The following is a 22781-nucleotide window of genomic DNA, read 5'->3' as shown; positions in this document are numbered from 1 at the left end:
CGTTTCATCTAACCGGCTGCTCCTGTAATTTAGAAAATCGCCGACATTCCAAATTAGAAAGCGCAAATCGGTTTCTCACGCGTCACCGATCAGACCACCTTGGACCAATCTGCCGACGAACATCCTCGGTGTGTTGCGAATTTCTTCTGGGAGAGAAGACGCCCAGATTCTCTCCCCGACGCGCTTTCGGCCTCAGCCGCACAATCGATCGGATTCACCAAGGTCAAGATGATCTCCTGACCGCTTGATGCCATCCTGCAACTCTGCACCTGCGCTACTTGCGGTGAATGTCTCTATATATACACGGTAGAAAGTATAAAATAAATCGCCGGTGGTCGATTCGATATACTCCCTTTCGCTTTTACCTTTTGCCTAATTTGCGTCCTTCGATTTCTTTTTTTTTTCTTCTTCTTCTCCTTTATTTAAATATTCTTCTCGATCGATAATTTTTCGCCTCGCTTCGATTTCTTTGGTACAATTTGATAATAATCCCGTTCTCGCCGAGCGATCCAATAGTGCTCCATTGCTCGACGCGAAAACTTGGCACGAAATTTCATTCAATCGAGATCGCAAGGAACCAATCCAACTTTCCATCCGAGATGGGTCTCTGGGTAACCGATTACGAATCGTCCACGTAATCCAATGGTGCCAATTTAACAAGCATCTGAACGATAGTTCGCCGTGTTTCCTTTCGTCGTGCCGATCTAAATCGGATCGTAATTAATCGAAGCCGCTTACTCCCAAGGTCGAAGCGCCACCCGTACCGCACTCGCGCCGATTAGAAAGTGGCGAATTCTCGCGTGGCCACGAGCGGAAGGCGATCGATCGATCGAATCGTTTCGCCCCGGGGGGAATAGTTTTCAACGATCATCCAAAGGAAACGAGAGGGATTGTGCGAGATCATGAGCATCTTTATCCGTGTTTCATCCGGATCTTTCTGGTAATCGTCCGCAACAGGAAACCGCTTTTCCTGCGTGCTTTCCCACCGCGTTCGATGCTATACCCGACGCGAGATTCGTTCTTTGAACGATCGAGTTTCTCGATTTCTTAGGATTAATAAAATTTTTTAATCGAATTTTTTCAATTCTCTTACTTTTCGATATTTGATTTTGCAATTTTTGATTTCTAGATTTCTTCGATTTTTATCGCTACTTTCCAATCGTGGATATTCGATTTTTCAACCTTTGGATTTCTAATTTTTTAATTTTTCCAAGTTTTTTTTTATTTTGATTTTGTGATTCTCCAATTCTTTAGAGTTATTTTCTAATTTTAGGTTTCGCATCGATATTGAATTTTTCACATGTATCGAATTACCAATACCGAATTTTTAATATCGAATTCCAAGATAATTGGTTTTTCTAATAATCACTTGCCTCGCGGAAACTATTTCTTCGAAGCTACTAAGAAGATATTTCATCGCGGACTTGCTCAAATGATGAATTTAATGGCTCGTGTCGCAAAGTTTCCTTCCGGCCGAGGACGATTTCGTGGCGGCCGATTAACAAACCCGCAGATCCGCCCATCGATTTCTATTTTATTGTCTGCCGTCAGTGGATCGGCGATCGGTATCGTGGATCGGGATCGAGGCGATGGAGTGGTTGACATTCACTTTCTAGGTCGTAAAATCGCTAAGCGTCGTTTTCAGCTATCCTTTCCATCCGGAACGTATTTATTTGGACGTTTATTTGGACTTTTCTCCTGCTATTTTTTTTTTTTTTTTTTCCTTCTTTCCTCCTCGACGATTTTGCTTCCTTGACGAAACGATCTTCCGCTTCAATCGGAACGATCCAATAAGATGACGATGATGAAACGATTCTTTCTTTTGCTTTGTTCTTTATTTTTTTTCTTTTTTTAACGGCTTGACGAGAAAAGAGATAAAGACGATAAAAATATTTTCAATTTGACAATTCGCGCTAATAATCGTTAATGTTCCGTGTCTTTTGTTATCACAAACGTTCGATAAATTAATCTTCGAATTACGAAGATGGGAACGAGAGTAACTTTAACTTTAAAGAATCGTGTATAATTTTATCCGAATTAATTGGATAAATTAATACCTTCGACGATTAATTTACGAACAACGACGGTTTCACGCGTTTTATTAGGCATATAAATTAATTTTCTATTCAAAGAAGTATTACTTTTATTTATAGATCGTGACATTATTGAATTTATTATAAAAAAAAAAGATCAAACGGCATTTTGTTTTTATAATAAAAAATTCATTTACATACCTAATTAATCAAAACGCACGCTGACGTATAACAATATTAAAATATCTGCTTGCCATCTAACTTCGTTTAATCGTAACAGTAAACTTTGCATTGCAAATACTTCGAACATTTTAGGCACATTTTTTTTAAGGCACCTCTTTCGACTAAAGATCGAAGAACTCGAATACCACGAGATATCGAAATTATTTCATTGGGAATGTGAAACGAATTCGGGGGAAAATTCGAAATTCATTCGATGCAGAAAAAAAAAAAAACAAATTCATAAGATTTACGTTTTATCTTTGCGAGGGAAAATTCGATCTATCTCTTCTCACAAAAAAAAAAAAAAAAAGAGAAAAAAAAAGAAAAAGAAAAGAAGAAGAAATAGGTCCATAAAAAAACTTCTCGAAGAAGAAGCGCATCGATCTCTCCACTTAACCGTACCCGACGAAAATCGTTCATCGAACGTACGATCACGATTCCCTGACTCAAGTGTTGTTTCCAGGTGACAGGGGAGGGGAATTAACTTCCCGTTGCTCCTCTTGGACGCTCTCGGGTCTGCTCGCGGTGCTGCTCGACCTCGAGCTCAGATTATCCCTGTCGCTGAAGTAGGAAGAGTCGCCTCTTTTCTCCTCCAACTGGAGCTGTTGCTTGTCGTTCCTGAACTCGTCCCCACCGTGCCCCAACAATCCAGGGAAATAAGGTATCCCCTGTCTCTGGGAGGTGATCTTCCCCATGAAGCTGCGAATCTCCTCGAAGTAAGATTCGTCCGCTCTCGGCAACTGTCCGTGATACCTCGATCTGACCTCGTCGAGTATCGTTGGCCCGTCGGCGTCGTGCTTCTTCAAGTGTCTGTCCAAATTGGTCTGTTGCCCGAAACACCGTTCGCACAACGGGCACTTGAACGGTTTCTCCTTGTTATGAATATTCCTCACGTGACGTTGCAAGTTGCTCGAGATGCTGAAGCTCCTCTCGCAGTACTTGCACTTGTACGGTTGCTCGCCCGTGTGAGTCCTCAGGTGCCGCGTCAGATTGGCCGATCTGGGGAACACTTTACCGCAGAACTTGCACGAGTATCTGTCCTTCGGCTTCAGGCCTGCCTGCACGCTGATTGAATACGGCGGAATAGCGGACGCTTGTTGCTGGTGGTGCTGGTGGTGCTGGTGCTGCTGCTGCTGACTCGAGTGACTTTGTTGTTGGGGCGGTTGATGCTGCTGCCCGCCCGGGGAGGGGCTGGGGACCCTCGCCGCGGCCTGGGAGGAAACGGAGGACGCGGAGGACGCGGTGGAAGAGAATCTGTTGGGCGGTAACGGTACCATGGTGGGCAGAGCTCGCACCTGGATCTTGGGCAGGTCGGGAACCGACGAGCCGTGATGATGGGACCGGTACATGGCCTCGAGGACCAACGGGTGGACGGTGTGATGTTGGGGAAATAATACCGTGTGATACGGCAGGCCTCCCCCTAAACTGTTCTGATTCAGAACCTCGATCTCGTTCTGATTCTCGTCCGTTAATCTTTCCTTCTTGTGATCGACGCGGAGATCCAACGGCTCGCAGTCGAGATCCTCCTGGTGGTGAGATTGGGGCGGCCTCGCGGCTGGGCTCATGTGAGGCTGTTGCTGCCTGTGCTGTTGCTGGTTGGTGGGGCTTGACAGGCCTCGGCCGTGGCCGTGGCTCAGGTCGTAAGGCAATTCTTCCACATCGGGGACACGGACGCTCAGAGGATAGATGCTAGCTTGCTTCGGGCTTATGTGGCCCGGCATTTTTCTCGGACTCGAGTCTTTCTCCCGCATGGCTGGAGGATACTTCGGGTCGTGCAACAATGTTGGGGGCAGGGGGATGTTACCGAGATATCCGCTCATCACACCCGCTTCTATCACCCTCGGCTTTGCTCCTGCTCGTCGCTCCGGATGATCTGAAAAATTCCATCGACAAGTTTTTTTTTTTTTTTTTTTTTTCCATCGAACACGAGTTTGATCGTTCGTCAATTATACTTTCGAACGTGTATTATTATTATTATTATTATTATTATTATTATTATTATTAGATCGTAATATATTATTAATTGTTGAGAGAAAGGTCGGAAGAATTTAACGAAACGTTGTTGACATCGGATTGGAGACTCAAACGCTCGCACGAGCGATGATACGCGAGCGGTGATTTCAATGCCAGATAGAAGGTTTGTTCGAACGTAGATATGTTACATTAAAAATTTTGATGTTTTCAATGGTGATGACGATGGTAATAACAATAGTAACGATCAAAGTCGAACGCGATGAAGGATTTCTCAATAGGATTAAGCGATTTATATAATATTAACGGGAAATCGAGTTTCCCTATGGAGGAACGTCTCGCTAATTCAAGAACTCCTTTCACAGCCGGTGTCGTTTCCCGCAAGTCGATCCAGTTACCGAAGAACCTAATCCTCAGCTGGTCGGTCGTACAGTTCCAACGAAAGAGAAATCAACTCGTGACAGGGTTGGAGGGACGGAGGAACGTGATTGGTGGGGAGGAGTTGCCATTCCTCGGTGCAAGAACCCGTAATGCTCTAAGCGTAAAAGCGGCAGGAGCAAAAAGCTCGCGACCGACAATAGTGAAAAGCGTTAATTACGAGTGTATGTATGTGTGCGCGTGCGTGTGCGTGTGTGTGCGTGCGTGGAACGTGACGAGGGACCGGAGGAGCGTCCGGTTGGAATCGAAAGTGCGTAGAAACACTGGAAGGAACACCGTTGCGACCGATGATCCAGAACGGCCGAACGGTTTTCGTCCGTTAAGACCTATCGTCGCGTGCAAAAAACGAGATAAATTCCTCGCCGGGAAAACGGTTCTCCTCTCCTCGAGCTTCTTTAATAACACTCCTAGCCTTTATTACCGGAATTACAGCGAGAAAGCCGCCAATTCTGAATTCCAACAATAAAAGATGGCCGCTGGCCGTTCTCTCCTCTCCTTCTCGCATCGAACACGGAATCGATATATATATATATACACAGGTAACGTGTCATTCGTCTAGATGTCGTTGATTAAGCCTGATTTACATTTCGTACTTTCCCTTCTTCCCATCCGGAGACAGGAGAAAGAGATTTTTCTACGTAAAGGCCGATCTACACCGCGATCGTTCGCCATATCCATGGTACGTATTCGTTAGTACGTATCTGAATTATTTTCGCAAATAATTAATATCACAGCTGTTTTTTTTTATCAGATAAATGGTACATCGATAAGTGCAAATTCTATACTATGTGCGTACAATTGTTGTATATATGTATGGATACTGTTGGCTTTAACTTCTGTCAATGCAACGACTATCCACAGAGGCACACGTAACCAACAATAAGATCTTAAGATAACACAAGATCTTAATGGCGCTGGTTTTACGAGGCTCTCGGTCGTTAATTCGAATAGTTTGACGACGGGCTCGTTGTTGGTTTAACGACTCTAGTGGAAGATGGAATCGAGAGGACGAGTTTCGAGTTCGAGCTCCCTTCCAAGATTTCCTGTAACTTAACTCCGTTTCGGGACGTTTTGTTCCTTCTCTCGGAATTTCGTTTCCTCCTCCTCGCTGCGAGGAGGCAGCGGTTCATCTCCACCGAATGGTGGAGTTTCTCCCGTTGGCGGCGGGGGAGAAGAAGACCGACTTCTGTGAGGTGAGTAATGTCCTCGGGAGACGGTAGCCGGCTACGTGGAACGCCGCTCGAAATAAGAAGAAGAATAAGAAAAGGCGGGGCACGATCCACGATCCTTAAAGACTGACATCTGTTACGTGAATCAAGCTCTCGGTACTCTCGACATCCACATGCCACGATCCAGTTTTCGGTTTCTAGAAAGTCGGGATGAGTCGGGCGTGGTGGTGTCCCTCTTTTCCCCCGGTCACCCTCTCCCCTCGCTGTCGTCCTTGCCGGTATGATTTCTCTCCCGACATTCACCTACGTGTACCATAAGTGCGCCTCCAGGGCCGCATTCATCGTGTCCCGCGTTCCTCTCTCAGTCGTCCAGGTATATTCTTTCTCGAAAGGAAATTTCGATTCGATTTTTAATACTTTTTCTTTCTTTTCTTTTCTTTTATTTGAGCGCGAACTGTCTCGCTCAATCTCGTGTTCGAGATATTCCGAAAATTTCATTTGATATATTTTAATATTTTGAGTGTGTGGTAATTATGAACATGTCCGTAGGAAGGAGTCGAGATTTTCTTATTTCGTTATTTTTCCACGAGTAGAATCGAAGAGACGTGTAAACGAAGTCGTTAATTAATTTAATTGATCCGCGTCGGTCGTTCTATCTGGACATCTTGGAGAGTCGAATGCGTCCCTGCGGCGTGGTAAATACCGTTTGTGGAACGCGTATAACCGATCGCCACTTGTTACCCGAACGGACCACGTCCCTGGCCGGGTTGTCAGGCACCAGGGAAGATTTCAATCGTTTCTTTTTGTGTGACGCAAGTCTCCTCTTTTTTCTTTCTTTTGGGTCGAAGAAGAAACAGCAAGTCGTCGAAGCAGAGAGGGGAAAAAAGAATGAACTGGTGGTGTACTGTCGCGGGGCATTCAAATTCGACGAGCCATTTTTATTTCTTATTTCTTTCCGCGATTAATTGCCGCACGTGTTTTGACAAGTGCTGCGCGTTTCTCGATGCCTTATATAATTAATTCTTTCTTTTTTTTTTTTTTTTTGCTAATTTGCAGAGTTTCCTTTAGAGGATAGTTTTTCAAGTTTTTCTTTGTTTCTCTCCACAAGAATGGATCGTTCTTGCAACGAATCTCTTGTTTCAACTTCTTTTTAGTCGAGAAAGAATAAAGATACTTTGTCTCTTTCTTTACGAAGAAACGTCATTCTAACTTTTGATTTTCTTGATCTTAATTTTCTGTCTTCTTCGAGGCGGAAGAAGCGAAAAAGAAGAAGAACAAGAAGATTCTTCCTTCTCCTCTCATTTCGTTACCGTATTTCTTCTTTTTCTCTTCGCGTTTTCCTCGATCTCGATCCACTTTACCTTCCACCATTCGTTCGAGTCGAAAGGAAGCTAAAGAGAGAAAAATAAGTGTTTCATATAATTAATCCTCCTTCGCTTTGCAAAGTCCTCCCTTCGAGGATACCCTTTTTTTTTTTTTTCTCAAGCTCCTCCTCAAGCCTTTTTCGAAATTTCGCACGATCTTGATCCTCGGAACGTTCCCTGTTCCAGTCGAAAGAGAGAAGTGGACGAGAGGGCATGGTGAAGAGCAGGGGATAACAAGAAGAAGAAAAATCCCCGTCGATCCTCGGTGTCCTTCCAAAGGTGCGTCTCCTTGGTACGAGGCCATCGATCGTCTCTGCCGATAACGAGGCCAAGAGGTGCCGGCATTTAATTACGGCGCCTGGTCCCTTCCTTTAAGCACCGCCAGAGATAAAGTACCCCCGGGATACTTAAATTCATACCGGAAATTTTTGGGGGAAGGGGGGTCGACGTGTGTATCGACAGGTATCCAGCGTGCAATTTTCGGCCGGACGATGGATCCTCTTCTTGGATCTCGCTCCTGTCATCGGGGCGTTAATTGCCCCGACGTCGAAAGAACGTCGTTGCCCCTGTAACGTTGTAATTACCTCCGTCGTGAAATCTGTGCGGCGCGTACGACACGCTCGCTCTCTCGGCGCCGATCGAAAGTGACGATAAAAACCTCGATCGAGAAATCGCGGGAAAATTTCGCTTCGAAACCCTTCGTTAATTGTCCTCGGCCGTGGATCGGGAGTGGCCGCGTCTCGTTCGAGAAATTGAAAAAAACATTAATCACGGAGGATTCTGGATCGTCTTAATTTTATGGAATTAAGTATTCGTATTTTTTAAATTGAAGCGATGAGACTGGATTACTTTCCTTAGAGAGAATTTTATCACGTTCTTTTTTCTCTTTCTCGTAGTTTTAAATTCTCTCGAATCTGTCGTTGTCGATTGTCGATTGAATTTTGTAAAATTAGTAATGGAATGCAGGGAAGAGGGATGGTTTGAGGAGAATTTAAACGAAAGATTGTTCGAAAATTTTGTTTCGAAGGGAGATAAGGAGAGGATAAAGGAGAAGAGAAGGTGCGGTGAAAGGTGGTAAAACGATATACATAAGAGCGAGCGGAGTTCGGTTTCCTCGCTGCTTAATCGTTTTCAATGTTACTTTCATTCGGTCTGACAACCAACACCGTTCATTATTCATCGAGCTTCGCGTTTCGTGGCGCTTGCGCCGTCCGCGCTGGCAGAATTAATTTGTCGACAACATTTCGTCGTACGTTGGTCGGGTACGACGCAGCGCGTGCAACGCCGATAATCCGGCGAGTATTATTTATGATTTCGCCTCGACGACATAAAAGCTTCGAAGTTGTTCCCTCGATGTCGGCTCGATCTCGCCCACGCGTTCCTCGGTGGTTAGCAACCTTGCCAGCCATGCCCCTTGTGTCGTAGCCGGGTTTCGGTGAAGTGAAACAAAGGGAAAGGAGGACGACAATGTTGCGTTTCGTTTCGAGGCTTTCGAACAAAGTTCTCTTTCGGTGTATCGACCTTTTTTCCTCTTCTTTTTTTTTTTTCTTTCTTTTTTTTTTCAATCCTCCGTCGTTCCGTTGCGCAACCCAGAGGATTTGCATCATAAATCGACGGATGATTACGTTAATCGTTATGTAAACGATCCAATTATCCAAGTATCAAAATTGTATCGATCATTTCAACAAACTCTTGCTCTTGCGGAAATTTTGAATCCGTTTCCGAATAAACTTGAGATTTTTAGAAATGTCTTCGAGAGAGTCTCTTTTCCATTCTCTGCAACCTTGAGTTGGTCGAGAGCTTAAATTGATGGAAGGATGAAAAGTTGTTCGGGTTAAATAGTCACGATTAATTTACGAGTAAATTGGCCCATGCCTCTAGAAAGTGGTATCCGCAGTAGAAACTGTCCGTTCCTGATTAGACGTGTCTGGCCCTCTTCTACTTATTTATTATCGTACAGCGCGTGTTCTGGCGAATGCGGTTTTTCTTATTTTCATCTCGATCGAAATGGACGAGTAGACTCGCTTAAAATTAAAATTATCTTTTATTCGTCTCTCAATCTATTAGATTCCAGTCTCCTCTATCGCTTCGATTCAATTTTTCCGCTTGGCGATCCCTCGTTTCCTTGGAATATATCTTCTAATAAATTGTTAAAAAATGTTGTTCGAATTGATGTGAACACGAAGTGAAACACACGCCATTGCGAAACACGCTCGAGCTTCCATCCGGATGGACTTCTTGCGATTGGAGAGAGAGAGAGAGAGAGAAAAAAAAAAAAGAACGAAAGGAGAAGTGATTCGATTCGACTTTTTATTGTTCCACTTCTTTGGAAACGTTTCCATAACCGCGCCACGCTTAAGCCTTATCGGTTTCTCTCCATTCGGATCGCGATGAATGGGCTTAAAGGAGTCTGTTGCCCGGTTTCCGCTACAAACGATTCTGACCCTAATAGGTATTCGCCCATTAGGATCGAGGAGGGAGACAATGCCGTCAGGCGATGACTGCAATCCCGCTTCCAAGGAAGCAACGTATCATCCGTGATTCCTCCTCCTCTTCCTCCTCCTTCCTCCCCTTCTCGGCTAAATGACGGGCTTCGCGTTGTTGAATTTCAAACACTTTCGAATCTACATTTCAATGAGTCTACATTGATATAAAATCCGCTGAACTCGTATTTAAATCGTGCGTGGAACCCGTTGTAGAAAGCAAAGGGAATCAGAGATGTAACCGTTTCGTAGATAGATAGAGAACATTTAGAGGAAAGTTGTAATCGTATAGATGGCGTATATAAGATAGATCATCGTTTCTCTCTATGATAAGCAACGGATGCTTGAATTCAAGTTTTCATATTTTCAAAGAATTTTCACATTTTGCTTATTTATGATGCCTCGTTGGTAATCTACGGAATTCTACGTGACAATTATTCCATGCTAAGTTTTCCACGGTTTCCCTTTCGATCAATTGAATAATTATTCGTGCAAGATCCCACCGAGGTTAATTATTCTCCTCCAAAAGTATTGGACGGAATTGTTTTTGCTCCCTGTGTTAAATTGTTAAATTGTTAAAGAAATTTTAAGTTAAAGGTCCAGTTCTACTTTCCTTGCCATTTAGAAATAATAGATCTTTACGAAAAGGAACGTGGCAAATGGATCCCGCACAATTTCTCTCGCTTCTTATTCGGCTTAATTTGTTCGACCAACTTAACCGGCGATCGAGTGAAACTAAATCTCGCAAGATAGTTAGAGGAGCAAGCTCTCTTAACTAGGAAGCTACGACTACGAATGTGTACGAATTCGAGGCGTTCAAGGAACAAGGATTAACGACCTCTTAAGTAACGCGATAGATAGATAAATTAATCGATGATCGCCGTTCCTCCTCGCGATTATTTTTCACTTGGTGGAAACTGGATGGATCCAATCGATTGGCGAAGATATTTCGATGGAAATTTTCGATGGAAGATAACGATTCGGTAGTTTTCTCCGTGGCTCAGATAAATGGTCAACGATCGCGGACGTTTCCTCGTTAAATCTAAACTATCGCCGCGCCTTTGGAATTTCGCCTTGCACTCTCACCGGGATCCGCGCTGCCGCGAATTCCGCGTTATTCCGTTGATTCAACGTAATGGAAACAGAGACAAAAACCGATGGCGAAGTTATGCGAAAAAAGAAAGTCCAAAGCACTTGACAAAAATAAGTGGAAAAGAGAGAAGGATCGTGAGATGAAAGATAATATTGCTCGATTATAATCGATTAATTATTAATTGCTGTAAAGTAATAAAATATTCAGTCATGAGCATATAACAGAAAGAAGAAATGGAAGGTGAACGAGCAAAAATTTTAAGATAATTTATTGCTGTAGGGAAAAGTATCTTAGTCACTTTCTCGCGGAGGTTCTCCCGTTTCGAGGAGCAAAACGCTAATTGTTCGAAGTTAGACAAATATTTCCAGCTCCTTCCCCTCCCAGCGGAAGAAGATTATGCCATTTATAGACGTTAGATCGAGGGCTTGACAATGCCCGGCTGAGAATTTTTCTCACAGATACACATGCAACGCGTTTAGACCCCATCTGGTAACAGTAAACCATTTGTCTGCAAATTGCACGATAACCAAGCGCAGAAGAGGCACGCGAGGAAGGGAAAGAAGGAAGTGACTTGGCTTCAAAAAGGCTTCAAAATCTTCAATAACAATTATAATTAAAATTTGTTGATAACGAATCTTTTTCCAACGAACGTCTTCGAATCGAAAAAATGATCTTTTCTTCTTTTATAATTTTTAACATTTAAATACATACATACATACACACACACACACACACACATATATATATATATAAAATCTATGTGTGTCAACAAGATTATTGCGTGTGTCAACCATACGGAGCTCGAACCTCACAGGCAGCTAAGATTTCGCAAAAGTCTGGCGACGCTTAAGCGGCGAGAGGTGTCGAAAGAAGCGGCTCCCTTCTCGATCCGCTATCGGAAAATTGTTCGAAGCGTTGCGTTTCCAGGGAAGTGAGCCGACGAAGAGAAAGGCGCGGCAAAACGACGGGAGGGAGGAGGAAGGGTTCCTCGAAACAAAGACGTCAAACGATTCGAGTAGATCATCGTCATCCTTCTCTTTTATCGTTCCAACCATTCGAGAATGCCCTCTGGCGGATATCCGAGATTGCAAAATATCGAGAATGAGAGGTATCAAATCGATACTTTTCTCTCTCTCTCTCTACTCGACCTGTTTTTTTCTCCCCTCTCCCCCCCCTGTTACCGTTTATTAGCAATCAAATTATAACGCTGTTAGACACGAGTGTGTCTAATGGATTAGAAACTCCCTCTTCGAGGTATTATTAATGGGCGAGATGTCGAGTATGCGTGGCCTGGTACTCAATCGCTCCACCTGGTGGTCGGTTTTGTAATTACGCGTCGAAAGTGTACCGGCAAGCGCACTGTTTACTTTTTTTTTTTTTCCCCCAGCGAACGACTACCTGTTCGATGATTAGCCGATCGAAGAAAGTTGTTATCGATTACATACATAGTTTTAACTATAGTTTTACTTTATCGATGGGGGATAAAGATATATGAACAGATTCTCGATCTATTCGTATAAACGCGAGTGTTTCTATCCAACGAAAACAAAGTTCGTTGACATTGGATAATATTCACATATTCGATAAAAGGAAAAAAGAAGAAGAGAAAAAAAAAAAAAGAAACGGAGAAAGAGAATTCCAAGTTTGAGATAGAAGGTACGGATAAGGGAAGAGGCCGTGACCAAAACGTATTACATAAAAAAAAAACGGATTACATAATGATTTCGAATCGACTTCGATCTCTCGCCGAGATACCTAAAATTTTTGTATCGAATCTTCTCCCCTCCCCTCTAATAAACGAATTAATGATTTAAAAGGAGCGAAATCTATGGCAAATGAGAAAACTATCACGACGACACTTCACTGTAAAGAAAATAGCTGTGGCTGAGGAACGCCCGTCGAAGATCAACGACCCAACTTGTAATTCAATTCGACGCGTTAGAAAGTGAGTTTTAATTAATACGACCGATATCAGTGAACAGTTTCAATAGTAATCCGAACAAGATGCGGTGTAGCAAGAAACTGTCGGAACTTGTAATTAAAGTTTCGACGAATACGAATCGAGCGTTGTTGTTGCGCAATCGATCTCAAATTCAAACGGTATTCCTTCCTCGACTCGTATTAAGAGTTATATTAATACGCTATTCGTTCAACAGATTCGATCCTCGTTCCATCCTCCTTTCTTTTCTCTCTTTTTTTTTTTCACCAAGTCTCGTCTCATCGCGCGGGATCGACTTCCTTCCGTCACGCGGAATGTCGAGTGATGAGAAGAGAGAGAGAGAGAGAGAGAGAGAGAGAGAGAGGGAGGGAGAGAGGGAGGGAGGGAGAAGCGGAGAGAAAGAGACGGTGGCAGGGAGGAGGAAACGGATGGGCCGGGAGAAAGGGGGTCGCGAGGGAGGGGAGGGATGGTTGACTAACAAACGATCATTTCGTTCCGTGGCGCGTGAATATTTCATGAGGAACGACGATCGAGAAGCGACGTAGAAACGCGAGGGATGGACGGGATAACGATCGGAGGAGGTGAACGAAGGAGGAGAGGGACGAGGAGAAAGGGTGTCGAAAAACGCGTTGAACCGAAAGAGGGGGAGGGAGGGAGGATGAGAGAGAATCGAAGAAGAGGAGGGAAATTCTATGAAAATCTATTCCTGATTTGGTGGCCGATCGTTGTATACATTTCGGTTTGGCTATTTGGGCCGGGTTCGAGAGGATTGCCAAGTTTCCACGAAGCGGCTCCGATGTTTTATCGTTCCGTGGTTCTTCTTGGTACACTTACACTCGGCTGCGAGTGTCGTAACGCGCGATTTTTTTACTCGTTTCGTGGAAATCGTTTCGAAGCGTGGAGAAGTTTTTTAAATTAACGAGGGAAGAAAAGGAGGAAAAATCGTGACGAGACGAGGCCTCTTAAATTCGCCCGATTCTGCGATTCAGAGCGGCTGAATGAGCGGCTTAAAACAGATTTTTATTGGAGGTCAGACGCGTTAGACTTAGGTTGTTTCACGGTTTCAGAATTCTAAGAAGTTTGGGATACCTTAATGGGGCACGCGATCCTACGAAATGATCGGTTATGAAAAATCTACCCTATTCTTTTACCGAAAATGGTAGCACGGCCTTTCAAGGCCAACGGTAGCCGATCATTTGCCGAATGACCGTAAATTAAGGATCGATGAAATTCGAGGAGGAGAGAATCATTTTAAAAGTTTTCTCGAAAACTTTGAAAACCTCGTAAATCCTTTGAAAAAACTTAATGAGTCACGTCGCGAGTGGTCGTGAGAGAAGACATCGTGGTTCACGCTCAACCTTCGTTCATCGAGAATAAATTGATGCACGTGCGTTGATCGAAAACAGCTGCGAATCCAAACAATTGCGAAGAAGTGGCTTTCAATGGATCTTGAACGTAGATGGAGAGAGAATCGTCTAATATCGAGATAAGTAACCAGCCTTTGTTTGAAAAAAAAAAAAAAGAATCGAAACAACTTCCGTGTCTCGAGAGGGGAAAAAAAGATTGTACAAAAACGGCGACTTTCCGCAATTTTCGAATCGCTTGTTTCATCTTGATTCGCCGCTATAAAAACTCTCCTTGNAATCGAAACAACTTCCGTGTCTCGAGAGGGGAAAAAAAGATTGTACAAAAACGGCGACTTCCCGCAATTTTCGAATCGCTTGTTTCATCTTGATTCGCCGCTATAAAAACTCTCCTTGCGTCGAAACGAAAATTCACCGTTTAACGAAGCCGCGATTTATACTCGTTATTCCCAAGTGAAACACAATGAACTTGATCCCATCGATAGTCACGGAAAGGACGCGGCCGATTCATAGTCCGTCCTAGAGTCAAGGTACGCTGGACCATAACCGCTCTTAGGAGGTTGCCCCGTTTCTTCTAGTCATCCTTACTATCCGAACATGGTTATCCGTGCATGATTAATCGAACGGACCAAATTGGGCAGAGAGCTGCTGTATCGGCGGTCGCGGACAACAACGAGGAAGGAACAAAAGAGAAGGAAAGGCGACTCGATCGAATCGACGGATAATCTTTGGATCGTGGAGACTTGGAAAGAGGTCGTCCCGGAATGCGCGAGGACAACCGACAAACGCGCTATATTCCGATCTCATCCGTAGACGCAGACATTTCTACCCCCCCGATCCGTTTCATCCATTTCTGCAAACAACCCTGAAATCGAAATCGAGCAATCGAAAATACGTGATATTCGTCCAAAATCGGCCTAATGGCATTTAATTAACGGATTTATCAAAATTCCCGCCAAGCATTAAATCAAACCACCTCGCCTTTTATCACGCGACGTTATCTCGTCTCGGGAAGAATGTTGGAAGGGATCGATGTGCAATATACCAGATTCGGGACGAACGAAGTAATTTACGGCGCGGGCTCGTTAAGAGCCTCGAGGTGAAATCGGGTCCGCGTAATGTAATTAATACGGGGCCGGTTTAACGGCCGTTCCTCGCTTCATATCGAGCCGCGTAATTAATTATGTATGGGCGGAGGTTTAACTTTTTTTAAATTTCGACTCTTTCGGCAGGCTTTTACGCGTGGGATTGATCGTCACGATTTTTTCCCAACTTTTTTCAAGCCTCGAACGATTCCAAGTCACCTCGAGATCGTCTTTAGCAAGCGAGACGAGCAAGGACGGGGATCTCGATGCGCTCGATCGGGTTCGTTTCCACGTTCGACCGACCGATTTCCCTTTCGAAATCAGCCCGTTCGCGCCGTGATTCGGAGGAGGGTGAAGCGAGGTCGAGTTCTTCCGCTTTATCTGCTGCTTCCATCTGCTGGTGGATGCTCGTTTCGCTTCGACGAATAAATCCAAAAATCGCGCGCTCATCCTATGAGTGTTTGACGAATGCATCGTAAAAGAAAGCATCACGTACGATCTCTCGAACGATCTTTCGATCTTTCGTACAGTTTGTTCCCACATTAAAAAGTTTTTACGAATTTTTCTCGCTTCCCCCTCCCTCGCCCGATCTGCACGAGATTGACGGATTCTTCGTATCTATCTTTCCATACACATCTTCATATACGTCTCTTTATCCCTTCATATTGCACGAGAATTAACATAATGGAAGTGTTTTTTTAAATAAGCGTCAAGTGAAATTTTCTAAAATTATCCAAATCAATAAGGTTCTACGATCACACAAATCTTAATACAAATTATTGTAAAAATTATTTTCTTATCTTATCCTCATCATATCCCCGAACAACCACGTACGTATCGATTCAAGAAATCGGTCATAAAATAAGCGAAAAAGCTTATTGGAAAAACGAGTATTCTCGTTTAGACGACAAAGGATTGAAAAGAAGAGGACGTTGACGAGGAATGGAGGGATCGCTTTAAGAGGCGACTGGATTTTTCCCGGATGACGAAAGTGGGCGTTCGCTCGTCTACGATAGGTGGGATCGCACCGCGACGGCAATGAGCTTAACAATGGCATTGCGGTACTGCTCGAATTTAATTTGAAAGCAGCGAGGTGTCCATTGTGTGTGCGTGTACGCGCGTGTGTATAAATAGACGAGGTCGGTGCGCGTGCCCACGCATGCCAGCTTTACGCCACCGAGCATCCCTCTATCTTCCTCTCTCTCTCTCTCTCTCTCTCTCTCTCTCTCTCTCTCTCTCTCTCTCTCACCGTACCGGGTCGAATTTACATTTACAACCGTGTACGGAGAGGAAGAGAGAAGGAACGAAATAAATTCTCGTTAAATGCGATTCTCTGTCGCCTCCATTTCGTGTTTTTAATTTTACAAGCGTTTGAACTGGTTGTACTCAATCTCTCGATTTTTCTTTATGAGCGGAATTGGAAAATTACGCGATGGATCTGATATTTCTATACGTGGTGTTATTAACTCCATCTTTCTATCTTTTGGTAATATACTTTCGGGGAGAGAGTTGATGGGATACTTTTTAAGAGATAATTTTTAGCGCTTATTTAATTTAATACGATTTATAGGAATCTCCAGATGTATAGTTAAGCTTTTAACTTTGATCAATGATCTTATAAAACACTGATTGATATAAATATTAAGATATCGAAAGAAGTTTCTTGGAAGCCATTTTGAATACCGTGATTAATTCATAATTAGATGAATCTATGATTCAATAATTAGCATACGGCAGGAATTAAAACATTTCACTTGACAAATTTGTCAATTTTTTATTTTTCAAAATCAGAAATTACTCGTAGGGGATGACAAATTATTCGAGTATCACGAAAAGAGGTAGAGTTGAAAAAAAAAGAAAAAACTTCGTTCTATTAGATTGCAGATGCGTACAGTATCAAACGTTACGTTTTGATAATTAGTAAAACAGATGTTTTGGGAGGAGAGGTTTCGTGACAATTTCCGAGATAACGGATATTATTAACGTAACACGATGACATAGCGGCCAGGGAGACACCGTTCCGCGGGGACGGGGTATTGTCGTTCAGGAACCGTTTTATTGCCGTTTGCGCCAGTCCAGAGCCGAGGATCTCGCTCTGACGAGGACATTGTTCGAACCTCTGGGAGACTCTCATGATTGTCGTGCTTTCTATTCTCGTAATAGTGGCCGTATTCAAATAAACGTCGGTACACGTTTACGCGTCGCGATCGTTGGGCAATCGAGGAAAAAAAGAAAAAAAAGAAAAAAAAGGAGGAAGCGACTATTCCAACTTTGCTCCACAATTGACACCGACACGTTTGTTGATGACTTTTTCCTTTCCTTCCCGTAATTCGCGTGTTATTTATCATCATCGTCGTCGTCATCATCATCTATTATCTCTTTAAGCGGTGATAAAATTGATGTCGTTACGCATCGAGAAGATTCAAAAGATTCTCAATGCTTGTAATATTTCGTTTACAAGAGATAGTTGGATGCACGGAGAAACGAGTCGCGGGAATTTATCTTGCTTCGAAACAATGCGAATGGAATGTATTTGGTTCAACTGGCGGAGTGTAGCGATGGGATCAAGTTCAATATTGTATACTCGCCGAATCAAATCGACTAAGATATTTCGAAATGTGTTTTCGATAAAAATAGCATAAAATTTATATGCTTTATTCACAGTAACCTATATATATATATATTTAATAGAATTTGCTTATCTATTCGAGATTATCGAAATTATCGTTACAAAAAAATTACAAATAGTCCTACAAATAATCCTCTTGCAAAAAAGACCCGATTGCGTTTTATCTTCGAACCGTGGAATTCTCGATATGACCCATGCTTCGTCCCATTACTACTCTTACACAGAAATCTACTCAAAGGGGAATTATATTCCCTCCAAATACGTCGGATGAAAATCCATCCGGACCTAACCTAACCTAACCTAACCTAATCTAACTCGACCGCGCCGTCACACCTCCTTGCTTCTCGATACTGCTCCACGCCGCCACGTTTCACGCCGATCCCATCGTTATCGATCTACAGAGCGTTAATTGTACCGACCGTCTATGTAAATTAACGGGGGCTTACTCGCGGGAAAAAAAGTCGTGCAGTCGCCGCTTGAATTATTACGCAGATAGAGGAGACGCGGCCCGCGAGGAATCGCTAATGGCGCTGAGGGATCGATCCGTGGAACCGGTCGAAAAAATAGAGGAAATAAAATAAAAGAGAGGGAGAGAGAGAGAGAGGGAGAGGGAGCGGGGAGGAAGGCAGATCCTATTGGTTTCGCGCGACCGTTAACGGTCTTGTCGGTCTATTTCGATCGGCGTGGCCCCTACAACAAAAATCGAGGCGCCTCGCCGCTGGCTTTACCTGTTATCAATTAACTGTTAACGTTGCTGCACACCGCGGAACCGTAAGTGGCCTGCGTGCGCTATCGAAGCGGCGGCCTCTTTCTCTATGAATAATGTATCTCGGTTCGGGGAATTCGTGGCATTTAATCATTGAATCGTTAAGAAACGGACTGACGAGCGGACTCGGAGGAGATTTATAACGTAGAGTATTCCTGCACCGTCATGAGAATCTTGGATCGCGGGTGATGGCCTGTTTCGATCGGGTTGGTTCAATTTTCGCGTCGTTCGTCGTTGGGATTACGAACGCTCGATAATCTCGTTCGAACGGATGATTTCTTTTCCCAATGAATGACGAAGGGAAATGAATAAGTGCTTGCGCGCTACGTTGGTGAAATGGTGAAGGGAATGGATACAATGGAAAAATGATTTATAATAGGGTGGTTAATTTTTGAAAGAAAAGATGTTGAGAAAAAAAAATTGTTGAGAAGAGAAAAGAATCGATACAGAATTAATTCTAATATCACGGATTGGTATGTTTCTTTCGTTAATGGATCGTGAGATAATATGATTCCTAACGAACGCGACATCGTATAAATTTTATTATGGATAATTGCGTTGTTTAAAGTGTTGCTCCTGTTACGGATGGATCAATTCTTATAAACATTCGCTTATGATACAAGATAAAGTATACGAGGAAGCGAGATTCATCGGGTAATGAACAATAAATTAACAGATCGTTTCATTAATGAACCGGAAAATTTATTATTATGCGGCAGTTGTTAATTTCGATGCAATTAACAGCTAAAGAATATATTTCTAATTTCTTTGAATAAGTGCATAAATAATTACGATAATATATAATCAGACGAGAGATAATTATTTCGACAGTTGTTTATAACATTATCTTAGCAATACTTAATCTCTAAATTTTCTATCGCAGATTAAATGTTATGTAAGTTTTAATAATTGATATTGAATATTCGCAGAAAACTTGTTTAACATTTACCGACGCAAAATGCTATAATAGTATTGCATAAATCGTAATGATAATAGTAGCTTCCTCTAATAATTAGTAAACACATTATTAGAATTTTATGACTTCGAAATTGATACCTCTCTGATATTTTTACGACTCGAAGTTTCCATGTAAACAATTTGATTTCTAGATACATCCCTACAAAGAAAACTAATAAAAATAATTACTCCAAATTTCAGACATTATTCAAACATTCCAACAAAAAAAAACGATAACACGATAAAACGAACACTTGCCTAAAAAATAAAAAGAAAGAAATAAAACAATCATTCCAGATTTCAAGAAATATTCCTCGAAAAAGAAAAACAAAAAATTCGTCAGCAAAATAAAACAAAATAAAACAATCGTTTCAAGAAACCTCGGAAAACCTTCCAAGTTTCTTCGAAGTCTATGAATCCATTTCGAAAAGGTTCCGAATCTATCCGAGTCAGCCCATAAATAATCGACCGATATCCAGCACGGATAAATTCCAGAAATTTTCGCGTAAATCGAGCGATCACCTTGCGCGGAGGTTATCTTGGGGATCCTTGGAATGGGCGCAGCCCAGTCCTACGCCGCGTAAATTTATGAACGAGGAAACGGCGTGGATCGCGGCGAGGAGCATAGGTTTCCTCGGTCGTGTCTCCTCCGTTGAGCGGCAGAACGAACCGTTCGGTGATATAAGGACGAGCGTGGGCGACGCTCGCTTTTCAAGCGCGGATCGCAAGCGCGACTTCGAAACTGGTTCCAAGCGAATTAGACGGCCGCGAGGTGCCCTCCTCCTCCTCCTCCTCCTCCTCCTCCACGCCGAGGTGAAACTGCTCGTCGCCGCTGGTGCGTTACGGAAAACGATCTATGGACCCATTCGTTACTCCTCCTCCTCCCTCTCTTTTTTATCCGCCCATCCCGGTGAGAGATGGACCGATTTCTTCCGTCCGTGATTCCACTCGGGCATAAATTCTACACTTTGTGAGAGGGATTTGATTTAATTCGTCGTGGCAGGCCCCAGTCGTTAACCAGGATTTCGCATTCGAACTTGGAAAGATGTATCGTCTTAGGAGAGGATAAAGAAGGAACGTGAAGAATGTCGCGAGGGTATTGAACTTTGAAATTTTAATTCGACTCTTCGACGATGATTCGTTGTCAATTGTTGTCAAATAGGGATTTTCAATAATTTGGAAAGTGTTGGTACCCGTTCATCTTTAGATTTTGTATTATATTTGCATTTAAGATTTAAATGTATCGTCGAGATATTTTCATTTTCACGAATAAAATTTTGTTCATCAAAGTTGAGAGGATCTCGGTTCGTAGAAGAACGAAACTGACGAATTAAAAAGATTTCGTATCGAAATCTGTCTTCGACGAAAGGACATTCGTTAAATTCGATTTCCTATTAAGATTAAAAATATCTAGATCAAAGGATACCCTTTGAAACGATTGCCAGGAAAATCTCAGGAGTACGAACCAAGATTTCGTCGACTGCCCTTAAGTGCTACTTATCTCGAAACGATCCGAATTCAAACGTTAAAATAATTCCCTCCAAAAAAAAAAAAAACGAATGATGGAAAGATCGCAGGAGTACGGATCGAAGTTTGATCGACCGCATGAGAGGACGAAGGTAGAGATATCTCGATCAATTTCAATCTCTGCTCTCTTCGATTCAAAGGGCGGGCTTCATAAATATTCAAAAGGCGGCAGGTGAACCCTTTGCAACGGAACCCGAAGAACGAAGTCGAAGGAAGACAAATAGATTTACCTTATGCGTCATTCCATGACCTTGAAGCCGATAGGGTAGCTGGCTGCACTTCCGGTTCAACTCCAATTTTTCTCACTTTTCCACCTGTCCCCGATTCTTCTTTTTCCCCTTTCTCCTTATCCTTTCCTTTTTCTTTTCTTTCCTTTCTTCTTTTCTTTTTTTTTTTTTTTTTCCGTCAAACTCTTTTCCGCGTTCCACGATGCATGTAAACAGTTCGACGCGTTCACCCACGGGAGAGAAAAGAGAAGATATTCGGTCGGTCGAAGGGAGGAACAGAAGAAGAAGAAGATGGAAGAAAACGAAGAGGGGAAACGGTATATATATGTATATATATATATATAGAAAGAGAGAAGGCACACCTGGTTTTTCAACAACGGCACACTAATCCCCGCACTCTCAGAGCACTTCTTCTTCTTCTTCTTCTTCTTCTTCCTCTTGATTCTTCAACCGATGAGATATCTACAAGTATCCAGATCGTAACGTCCGATCGAACATCTTGGAAACACGATGCTCGCGAGCCTCCGCGACGACGAATCGGAAACGATTCCCTGTTGCAAGAGGCCGTGCCTCGTGGCGGCGGCGACCACGTGGTGTTCGACCGACAGACACCTTCCCTCGCTCTCTTTCGCCGCGCGTCACGCGGCCCACGTTTTTCGGCGCGGATTCCTTCCAAATCCTTTCAACCGGTCACCGATCGTACAACGATACCGCGGTTGCCAGCGCGGTGATCATCGATCAAATCAAACGATATCTCACAATTATCCTTCTTCGTTGACTAGAGAGAGAGAGAGAGAGAGAGAGAGAAAGAGAGAGAGAGAAAGAGAGAGAGAGGGAGATCTCGTCGCCCGTTGTTGTCACCCGTTCAGACGATCTCGTATTATCGATCTTCGCGCCTCTCGTACGATGCTGTCGTTCGTCCTTATGTTATCCTGATAACGGCGAGGATGGGTCCTGTGTCCCGCGCGTTCTCGTTCCGTTCGATCGTACGCGTGCGGATCGCGTGGTGGATGTGGTGTCGACAGGACAGCCGAGTCCTGACTGCGACCGGGGTCCCTCGGTCGGTGAGCGATCGGAGAAACGGAAGGAGCGAAACCACGTTGCTCAGCACCGTCCGGCGATCGTTTGGTGCTCCTTGTCCAGGTCCTCTCTCGAGGCGTGTGATATCCCCCCTCCCTCCCCCCTGTCGGATCGCCTCGTGGACGAAGCGGAATATCAGCGAGCGCTCTCGGAGGAGATTCGTGAGACGCGGCTCGCTGCGAGCCGTGGCGCTCCGGCGTGGCGGGTGACGGGGAGAGCCGTGGCTTGGCGTGGCGCGCGGCGAGACGAGACGATTCTCGGGAGGAGAAGGCGGAGGAGCGGGAGGAGGAGGAGGAGGAGGAGAAGGAGGAGGAGGAGGAGGAGGAGGCTGTGTGTACGGTGGTGAGTAAGCCGAGAGTATATTCAACACGGGTATATATCGGCGAGTAAAGCTGCGTGGCGCGAGTTGGAGGAGAGGAGGGCAGAGAGCGAGC

The 22781-nt window shown here is 43.7% G+C and overlaps 1 protein-coding gene across 1 annotated transcript; it reads right to left on the bottom strand.

Annotated features, from left to right (window-relative positions):
• Positions 1-1184: 1184 nt before the first annotated feature.
• On the bottom strand, positions 1185-22339 carry LOC122712216 (MDS1 and EVI1 complex locus protein EVI1-A-like). Its single transcript, XM_043931663.1, has 2 exons — positions 21271-22339; positions 1185-4128 (listed from the first exon to the last, which is right to left on the bottom strand). The coding sequence occupies exon 2, from the start codon at positions 4073-4075 to the stop codon at positions 2702-2704; it is 1374 nt and encodes a 457-aa protein (XP_043787598.1). The 5' UTR covers positions 4076-4128; positions 21271-22339; the 3' UTR covers positions 1185-2701.
• Between the last annotated feature and the right edge of the window lie 442 nt (positions 22340-22781).

This window comes from Apis laboriosa, unplaced genomic scaffold (genome assembly GCF_014066325.1).
Source record: "Apis laboriosa isolate Shangri-la unplaced genomic scaffold, ASM1406632v1 scaffold1_cov151, whole genome shotgun sequence".
NCBI classification, from domain to species: Eukaryota; Metazoa; Arthropoda; class Insecta; order Hymenoptera; family Apidae; genus Apis; species Apis laboriosa.
The sequence above is the reverse complement of the archived record's forward strand: the minus strand, read 5'-3'. Positions and strand labels throughout refer to the sequence as shown.